This window comes from Porites lutea, chromosome 4, assembly GCF_958299795.1.
Source record: "Porites lutea chromosome 4, jaPorLute2.1, whole genome shotgun sequence".
Taxonomy (NCBI): domain Eukaryota; kingdom Metazoa; phylum Cnidaria; class Anthozoa; order Scleractinia; family Poritidae; genus Porites; species Porites lutea.
The window spans coordinates 29,649,979-29,660,407 of NC_133204.1; the positions used below are offsets into that span (position 1 = coordinate 29,649,979).

General features: G+C 39.1%; 1 protein-coding gene across 1 annotated transcript; it reads left to right on the forward strand.

The window, feature by feature from the left end:
- The first annotated feature begins 1,182 nt into the window (after positions 1-1,182).
- Positions 1,183-10,296, forward strand: LOC140933247 (uncharacterized). Its single transcript, XM_073382766.1, has 2 exons — positions 1,183-1,310; positions 6,665-10,296. The coding sequence occupies exon 2, from the start codon at positions 6,665-6,667 to the stop codon at positions 8,642-8,644; it is 1,980 nt and encodes a 659-aa protein (XP_073238867.1). The 5' UTR covers positions 1,183-1,310; the 3' UTR covers positions 8,645-10,296.
- Positions 10,297-10,429: the final 133 nt, after the last annotated feature.

Consider the following 10,429-nt stretch of genomic DNA (forward strand, 5'->3'; position numbering starts at 1 on the left):
TGGGGTATAAGGCTGGAAAAAAATCTTACACCGTTATATGTCGCAGAAAAAGAGTGTAATTTAAAGTGCTTGCATAAAAATGTTAATGTATCCGAACAAGAACCATAATGGTCCCATTATGGCTCTTGATCCGAACTTTCAGTGGAAAAGAAAACCAGACCATATCCCTGAATTTTAAACACAGGCGGCCCAGACTCTATAATTATGAGAGTTCGTTTGAATTTGAATTTTATAGAAAATGTATGAAAATAAACTAATACGATCTAAATTATATTTTTTTGAAAAAAATTCGCAATAAAAATGACTGAACTTGTGTTTGTGTTGTGTGTTTTACTGTTGTTCGATCGCTTCTAGAGCCCTTTGGAAGCCGTTTTATCGAGTTTTAGATTTCGAGTTGTGCTTACTTCTTATTGTAAGTATAACTCGAAATCTAAAACTCGATAAAACGGCTTCCAAATGGCTCTAGAAGCCAAAAGACAGATCATTCGTTTTCGTATTCCTATCTTATTGCTGTGTTTGTTGGGGTCTATTCTGAGTATCAGGCTTTTGTGGGGGAAACGGAGAAGAGAGGAGCAAAAAGGGAAAGAAACCAGTTTCCTTCCTTTCTTCCTCTTTTTTCCCTTCCCGCCTCAAATCTCCACTCTCCTTTAAAAATCCCCTGAGAAGGCCTGGTCACAAGTGACTACTTGGTCGTGTAAGCTTCCCCAAAACGTCCGTAGAATATTTTGCATGAACGGCAGCTGGAAGTTTGGATTGGAGGAATAAAACAAAAGTAATATATTATTCATCCCTGAGCCTCAAGGTGATTTGTTTTGTTTTACTCCCCCAAGTCTCGGAACCAAGTAGGAATTTTGATGATATATCGAAACTGGTTTGTTACACAAAATTTTAGAGAATCGTCAACGTTTCTGAAACTACAAATATATGCTGAACAACTTCCTTGGGTAAAATATTCACTAATTTCCCAGTTGAGATTAATCGTCATTATTTCTTTGAAACCCATTTCAATCATTCCTTTTCATCCTGTGGTCGACAGAATCATTCGAACGAAGGAACAGGCGAAGACTGTTTTAAATGGTCTTATGATGAAGCTGTTCCACAAAGTTCACAGAGTGCCAGACGAAAAAGGTTGTACACTATTAACTGACATGAGTCTTACGAACTGAGTCATCGCTGGTCATTGCTTACTTCCTCCAGTGCTTTGTAATGTTTGAAGTTAACAAGCAGTGTGTTTTGGTCGAATCACGCGACTTTCACCTCGAGTCTTGTTAAAAGCGTATGCTGAAAGGCCGTAAAGGGACACGGATAGGGTAAGTTAGACGATAAGAACAGTTTAACTCTTTACAATAATTAGCCTTTGTTAATAAATAGAGGGTATTAGACGGCCGAAACGAGTGATGAATAATATTTCACAAGTGAGCGCAGCGAACCAGTGAAATATTTTTCAACATGAGAAAAGAAATTTCGTATCTCCAAGCGACCATGTAATGTTCTATTTACTAGGGTATCTAAAAGATAGCAATGCCGCGGCACATTCTGTTGATACTGGCATTAGTTAGGCAGTGAGACTTAAAAGAATCAAAAATGACATTGAATGTCCTATTTACATGTTGGAAAGTACTAGAATAATTACTATCAGTCTATAGAAAGAACTCGTGGGAACGTTGTTTAGAAAATGATCAAGTGGTTATCAACTCTGGTTTTCCCACAGTAAATTGTAGGAAAGAATAGAAATTCAGATAGTTTATCCGTATATTTAATATACGGTGCACGATATTTTCTCTGGAAACACAATACTTTTCTTGCTTTTTGTTGCACTTTATTAAGTAACAGTTATTTAGCTATATATTTATAGAAAACAACAACACAAAAAACGGGAAATAAAAGAAAGAAGGAATAAATAACTCAGTAGTATTCGAACCCGGCACCTTCGACTGGACGCGACTACACTTAACCACTACACCACAAAGACTGATTCCGTAGTCTTTAGGAAAAGTCTTTCATCTTACTCCTTTTTCATGAAACTTCCGCCGGCAAGATGATCGTCAGCCGCATTAACCGAGCTATTAACAGTGAAAAAACAATGTAAACGCATATTCCATGGCAATAAATGAATGAAAGAACATAATTATGCTTTTCAAAACGCCGATACACGTCCTCGTCTGCAAAGTAGGACACAAAACATATGTTTTGTTATCTCGATTTCCGCTGTTAATTTGAAGCGAATGGTCAAAATCACATCCATTTTCGGCTCATACAGTTTCTTAAGAATAGCATTGCATGACATTTTCTCACTTTCACATCACCTTCTAGCAAGCTGGAATTTGTATATCCCCCGTGTTGCGGAGTCGAAGAGCAAAAAAGGCTCTTGAGTCAAAAAAGGCTCTTGAATTGAAATCCAATACCCAAGTTAACCATCGTACTCATCTGAAAGACTCCTGCGTGTCTTAAAATTTGGTAAGACCTCTAACCGTGCTGTAGAAAATTTGCCACAAAGAAAACTCTAAGTCTGAGCAGCGAACGATGCACTCTCTCACCCACCGAACTTCCCCGTGTTTTTATTTGAGTTGTTCGTGGCGCAATGCACTCTAATTAAATGCAATGCATTGTGGTAAAAAGTGTGGTTAAATGCAATGCATTGTGGTAAAAGGTGATGAATTCGAGAATTCGTCTCCCCTTATATATTTCCTTTAAATCCTGATTATGTTGCTACTCGCTCCCTTCGGTCGCTCCGCAGCAATTACATAAACATCAATAAAATACCAAACCATTTCATTTAATAGCTTTTTGCTGTGAAAGGCACGATTTATTATGTAGTTATAGCAACGGTGATCTTTTCACATGTGAAAATATCATGTTTTCGCGCAAAAGCTCACCTGGTATTTTATTGGTGTTTATATAATAAAATACCGTAAACTGTCGCCTGTAAGCCCCCTTCCCCCCATTTATATTTTATTAATAATATATTTATTATGAAACATGTGACTGATTTCCATAAAACAGTGGAAGCCAGTGTGGATCTGTGCCTGATCTTAGTACCTGTAATGCTTCAGTCAATTTCCAAGTGTGCCCAACGGGTGGGATATACAAAAGCTCCATGGTGGGACTTGAAAAATAACCTGCTTGCAAGCTCTCCACGAGGGTAGAGGAAAAGAGAGCTTGCAACAATACCTCTTAGAAAGTTTCATTTCTGCTTCACCTAGACAAAGTGAAATACCATTGGCTAAAAATGATGCACGATAATTTTGATTGATGCCATTTCTGGCTGACCTGCCATAAATGCTTGCTGTTCATTTAGAAACACGATGCTTACGGAAATAGGGAATATTATCAATGATTGCTCGCTCTCTCCTGCTGTGATCAGTGAATGATTTCTGAGGACTGTGTGGCTGTTTTTTTTTTTACCATTCAGTTTGGATCTCAACCCCACAGAACACATAAACTGGCAAATCACAAGGCTGAGAATGGGTCTCACCGTGTTTTCAGCATTTATTCAGGGCTTCTGATAGGTCGCGGAAAAAAAGTCAAATTTTGCGGGATTTTTAGGGACAAAATCGCGGAGAAATCGGCCGATTTCGCTGGAATTTTCGGAACAAACTTGGCCGGAAAGCAATCGGTAAAAAAACGGCGGATTTTGTGTTTTTTTCAGGGCAAATTTCGCTAGAAATCGATCGGTTTTGCTTTGATCAGACCAGGGTTTTTAACGTTTTTCTAACAGAGGTCATCATTTGCTCTTTCAACAACAATACACTCCAGAAATGAACCAATGGCAAAGCCTTTAACATCATGGCTAGTGCCCAGTTTTTCGCAACATAATTTACGCCTGGTAGTTGCGGAACGTTGTTAACACGTTTCAGTGACGAAGTTTTGACATAAATTTGCGAGTTTACGGCAAGTAAATACCCCCAGTAGCTGAGACAAGTTTCAAAATTGCTGTACAAACATGTATTTGATAAGATTTCTACCGCATTTCACGGTATTTTGCGTGTTTTTGTGAATTTCGCGACTCCGCGACCGCACGAAATATCAGAAGCCCTGTTTATTGTGTTTAAAAGTTTCCCCACAACAAAATCAGTTGAGTTACTTCATTCTTTTACATTTTCAAACATTTTTTATAGTTCTTAACTTATTTTTACACCATATACATATATATGCTAATTCTTTTAATTTTTTACTTACTTGAAATGACCTAAGATTGGTCTAAACATCGTTTTTTATCCGTGATTTTTACTGTGTTAAGTTTTAAAAAACCCTTACCAACTTACTTATTTACTTATTTACTTATTATACGTACTTATGAATGAGAGCTTCACTTTAAGTCCTGGCTACCGGAAAATCTATATGTTATTTACTTTACACATTTATACCACCTTTGGAAACTCTTGAAAAAGATTAAAGTACAGCACTAGCTGTCTGTTGTCTTTGGAGAACGGTCTCTTCTCGACGCTTTGTTAGCCTTAGTCAGTTGAAGAAATCATGAGAGCAGGGTATTTGTATTTACTCCTTAACTTTCTTCTCTGCTAATTTTAATATAACTTTTGCGATCTCTCTTAAATAATTACAGACGACTCTCAGGTTGGCTTTCCTACGAAATTATATAAATCCTTATTTTGAAAACCTTTCCTTTGATCCCTTGCGCAGCAAAAATACGGGCTGTTTTGCAGTCTAGTGCCGGTTGAACTTGGAGTAGGTGATCCACACTGAGTGTTCACGAGAATGAACTATATTCGAAAATTGTACACAAACTCTTAGCTACGAATTTTACAATTTGACCGAATTCAAATTCCCAAAAAGCTACCAAGCGAATTCAAAAACTATTAATCGAATAAACGAAAATTGTCTCTCTGTCCAAGTCCTTCCAAGTTCTAAACTGTTCTGACTTATATTTTTTAACACTAGAGTTTTTAATCTCGGTCCATGCAAATTTCCATCACACTTCATCCAATCAGGGCTCGAATGAGTCCCTTAACGCACGAATGTCTTTCACCACCATCGTTAGTCGATTAGTCCTTTTGTCCACTGAGGCAAGATACATCTTTTGAACAAAGATTATACTAGCTATGTGTTGTCTTGCCTATCTAAATAGACATACACACTGTATTTAAGGTAAAATATTGAAAAGGAATGTTATTAACGGTATGCCCTACCCCCAGCCAGAGGTTTTCTGACAAATTCCACACTGTTTGAACCAACAAGATGACAAATCCCTAACAAATTCCTGGGTTCACGGTCGGAATTGATTGAGCCATAACAGGTGCGGATGCACACTGGCTTCCACCATTTTACGCAAATCAGTCAGATTTTTCATAATGAATATATTTTTAATAATTTAAAACACTTGCTAAGTTGAAATCTGGCCAATATCCCATCTGAATGACTCAGAAACCCAGGAAAGGGGATTTAAAGGAGTTAGAAATCCAAAAACTTTCCTGAGGGAGGCTGCCCTTGGACTCCCCCTAAGAAGCTTGCGCCTTTGACGCTCATCGGTCAGTATTTATCGGTCAATCGGTCAGTATCTATCGTAGATCTGTGTCTGAATAAACAGACAAAAAGGGATCCGATTAAAAATTAAAACCTCACTCAGATATAAGCCCCACTGTAGCTTTTCTTGCTTTGAGAAATATGAATTCAATTTATATGACGTTTTGTGAATAATCAAAGACCAGTAAACGCAAAATGTATCTTGATCAGCACTATAGCAGTTTTTGTTTTAAGCTGCCCCCCCCCCCGCTCCAACCCATATATAAGCCCTCCTAAAACCCTTACAAACGGACGCAACGTTGTTGGCCAACAACTCCCAACATTGTGGGATGTTACATGTTGCGTCCGTTTGCACACCCTGTTGCATGTTGCTGGATGTTGTTACGTGTTGTTGCGCAAAGTTTGAAACCGGTCAAACTTTTCAGCCAACAACTCTCAACATTTCTTTTGTTCCGTGATCGCAGAAGCGTGGCGCAACAATGTTGGATCCGTTTGGACAGCTCTTCCAACATTGTTGGGGCCACGCACGCTCATTACGTATGGTTCACAAAGACTTATGGGTTGTATCCTTCCCACGATGCACTGCAGGTCCCAACATTGTTGGGAGTTGTTGCATCCGTTTGCACACCACTGCCAACACGCACGCAACAACTCCCAACATTGTTGCGCCAACAATGTTGGGAGTTGTTGTGTCCGTTTACACGCAGCCTAAGCTCCCTATTAAACTAGACATCATGCTGTTATTGGTTTCATGGATTTCAGTGTTTGAAGCAATAAACTCAGTGATTCTCGTTTTAGATGACTACTCTTGCTCCTTAAAAAAGTATCTTTTAAAGCAAAATTTTAAATGGGAGTCTTGACCCCATTTTCTAGTGATATATGTACACCAGTTTTGGTGTGCCATGTTTCATTTTCCTTACTGCACTTTTATCAAAGGAGAATTTTGGGAAAGAGAAGCACATTATTCCCATAAAACCCATCGACTAGCAAGATAATCAAGGATACAGAGAAATACAAAATATAAAATGATGCCCTCTTTGATTCGTACTTTAAAATATTGGTGACTACTAACAGTATTTTGCTAGTGCCACCCCCTTTAATCTAAATAAAGACTGGATTTTCTCTTATCTCTCATTTAAAATTATTCTCAATTGTAAACAAATTTTGCTTTATAACATTCCAGATGGAACCTGATGATAAGAAAAACAGTTTTGTGAAAATTGACAATCCACATACAGAGAACCAGAGCAATGTCATATCTCCAAGCGAAATGATTGAAAAGCTCATTCAGGTTGTTGGTACATTTGAAGATATCAAGCGCAGGCAGAGGATGTTTCATATAATGAATCTAGTTAATGGTTATGGTGATATAGATTCGGTGTCTATCTCAAGTGGAAGCCTTGCTGAAGGGCTGGACATCAGGGGCAGTGATGAAGATATTACCCTTATTCTTAAATACGTCACAGCAGTGCCTTCTTATGTTGCCTTTGTACCTAAAAACGACGAAACAGTTGTTCTGGTTGATTTTGACCAGGACTTCCCAGGATTTGCCACGATTTGCCCATTGCTTGATGCATCAGTCAACAGCTATGTGCAGAAGGCGACTGTATTATCGTCTTCGCTGTTCAGAGAGCAGTTCAGAGTAAGTGGTCAAGAAAACCATGGCCCTTGCCTTAATGACGGTGAACGTGACATCGCTGTTTGCATCCACTGTCCCTTTTTGCCAGAGATTGTTATCAAGAGATTTGAAAATCGGCAGTCAAAGTGGCTACAGGAAGACTTTCTGGGGGATATATTGGCTGATGGCTGTCTTATGGTTCCTATTGGACCAAGGAATTCTGAGAAACGGAGTATATTGTGGAGAATATCTTTTGCTGTCGCAGAAAAAAGCATTATTTTGAGAATGAATCACGCCCAAATTCTGTGCTATGCATTGCTGAAAATAATGCTGAAGGAAGGATTGGAGCAAAACAACTCTGTCAAGGATTTGCTTTGCTCATACTTCCTAAAAACGTGTCTGTTTTGGCTGATCGATGAGACAAACAATGATGAACAAGTTTGGAATGTAGAGAATGTTCTTGGCTGTTACGAGCTGTGCCTTGAAAGGATGATCTTGGGGGTTACGAATTGCAACTGTCCTAATTATTTTATACCTGAAAATAACATGTTCAGAGGAAGAATATGTGAAGACAACAACGATGTCCTTTTGTCATTGTTGAAAAAGTACAAATCTGAGGGCTACTTGGCACTTCTGCACTGCGGTTCATTTCTTGTTCAGTCAGCGTTTGTCACGCATTCTCAAAGAGAGGCGAATTTGGATTTTCTCTGTTTCAGAGTTTTGCACATTTATCCATTTGATGATATCGAACTGGCATATTCAGCGGCAAGAGATCTGGATAATTTGTACAGAGCGGAAACTGATGGGTTTGTTCTGGGTGTCATCAATAAACTGCGGTCTTCCGTACACCAAGAGATTGCCCAAATGCTTCCGCTGCCAGACATGACGGAGGGCTCTGTAGGTGAAAGACCTCTGTTACTGGAAAAGCATCGTGAACATATTTCGATTGGAGGTGAATCCGATGCGATAAGTGGAGCTGTTTTACTTTCATGCCTTTATTACAATGTAGGGAACTACCGCCAGGCATTGCTGGTCTTAGGTGAAGCTGAGGAAAAACTGACTGCAAATTTGGTTCATTTACGAAAAGAGATCTACTCGAAAGAGGAGTATGATTTTTACCTTGACTCCATGTGTGGCAAAGGCTTAACTTTAGTGGACAAATTGAAACATGCCACAGTAGTTCCTATCGTTATGCTGGAAAATTCCTCACTCATTCCAGAAGAATTTCTTCCTGAAGTCAAGCACAGACCCCTGTGCACTGTCCCTGCTGTTGTGCTCTTACATAGCATGCAGTATCTATGCTACAACAAACTACAAAATGTTGAGAAGAGACAGAAAGCCATTTCTAAGCTTGATGAAGTCATCAAAAGCAAGTTTCTCATTCTGCCACGATTTTACTCAGTAGCTTTTACATTCCTTGGGGCATGTTTTGAAACGGAGGGAGACAACAAAAATGCAATGAACTGTTATGAGCGTGCTTTGGAGAATCCCCCATTGTGTAAAAGTGCTCAGGACAGAATGAATCGTCTCCTTGTCGTTTGCTGATCGGAGCCACGACAAAATGCATTTCAGATCAACTCACCTGAAAGTTTACAATACTTATATAATGAGTTCAACCCGTTATATAAGTGGGATAAGTCAAATCACAGCAGGGGCACCCAACGACTGTTTTCTGTAAAATATCTGTTCGGAGAAGCAAAAATTGCCTAGAATTTTTTAAAGCTTGAGGAAGGCTAAAAATTTCTAGATGACCGTTTAATTCATGTACAAGTTTCGCAGCTTATCTAACAAATTCCCTACTATTTTCTAATGTTTAATTTTTCGCATTCACTCCCCAGGTGAAGTTAGTTCTCGTAGAAAAAGGAAACCTGAAGTTTTCTGATTCGAAAATACCATGGAGAGAGGGATAAAAAAATTCTTAATTTCGGAATACTTTCAAAACGTGTAAAATGTTTTTGAAAATAATACTGAAGCCTTTGTAAGTTCGAAAAGACTCAATTTGCCCTAGGATGACCGAACAGATAAAAATGTTATTGCGCCTCTGTGGATGCATTTCTAGAGATCTAAAAGTACTCTGGATAGCCTAAAAACTGTTTTCAAGGCATTTGGGAGGAAACCACTGTTAGGTGCCCCTGTCACTGACAGGTGGACCATCCGAACTCTTTGGGGCATCAAAGTTAGTACTGAATGCGCAGCATCGTCCTCAGCCACCACTAGAAAGTCTGCTGGTTTGTGGTGATATTAGGCTGATTTAGCAACAGAACGGGAACGTCAGTCGACGACGGCGCGTGCAAATCAAACAACTGGGTTGACCAATGGCAGAGCGGTAAATTGAGCACCGGAAGTCGTGTTTAGTCCTTTCCGCCCGCTTTCCCGTCGTCAACTGACGTTCCCGTCCTGTTGCTAAATCAGCCTAATGTCTCTCCGGTATCTAAGGCCCGTAGTATTGGTGTCTCTGGATTCGACACTGTTTTAGGAACAGTACATCAGTAAGTCAGGTTTCTGTCATTTGAGGAATATTAGTAAAATCAGAAGGTACCTTAGCCGACGATCTGCTGAAACTCTGGTCCATGCGTTTTTAACCTCTAAACTTGATTTCTTCAACTCAGTTCTATACCGTCTTCCTGGCTACCCCATAGAACGCTTACAGAAAGTTCAGAATACCGCTGCTAGGATTGTCACGCTGATGCCAAGAAGGAGCGTATCACGCCTTTATTATACAGTCTACACTGGCTGCCAGTTGAACAAAGGATAATTTTTAAGCTGCTATTATTTTCGTGCGAAGCGCTCAATGATTTTACTCCTAAATATCTTTCCGATCTCATTGACATCTATGTACCTGAACAGTCTGTGCAAAGTCGGCAATTAGTTTAACCAGCTTACTACTTGCGTATTTCGCCACTGGGAACTGTTCTTCCAAAATCGTTCACGGGAGCTTTTTCCTCCAATAGCCGTCTCGATGTTTGTGAAGTTTAAGCGAAATCAATGAAAGCCCTATCTAGTAACCTTAAGCTAAGCATTTCTCGAAGGTTTAGGAATGGGAGGATTGTTTTCGTAGAAATTTTTATATGCTCTTCAAACTCATTCAATACCCTCGTTTTGTGGTGTATTTGAGTAAAGACTTGTGACGTCCATCGAAACAAGAAATGTTCGGTTTTTCACCTTTGCCTTTTCAATGAAATATATAAATGGGTAGTGTTTTCAACGTATGACTTCTGTGATTTTGATATTGGTTTTAGCAATTTACATGTCCTTGTATCAAGAAAGCGGAAATTCTTTCCGTTAGACTAGCTGATGAGTCAAAATTTAATTTGGTTACTACCAAAAAAT

Bases quoted from the DNA above. Each gene is read 5' to 3' on its own strand.
- LOC140933247 (XM_073382766.1), top strand. From the start codon at position 6,665: ATGGAACCTGATGATAAGAAAAACAGTTTTGTGAAAATTGACAATCCA.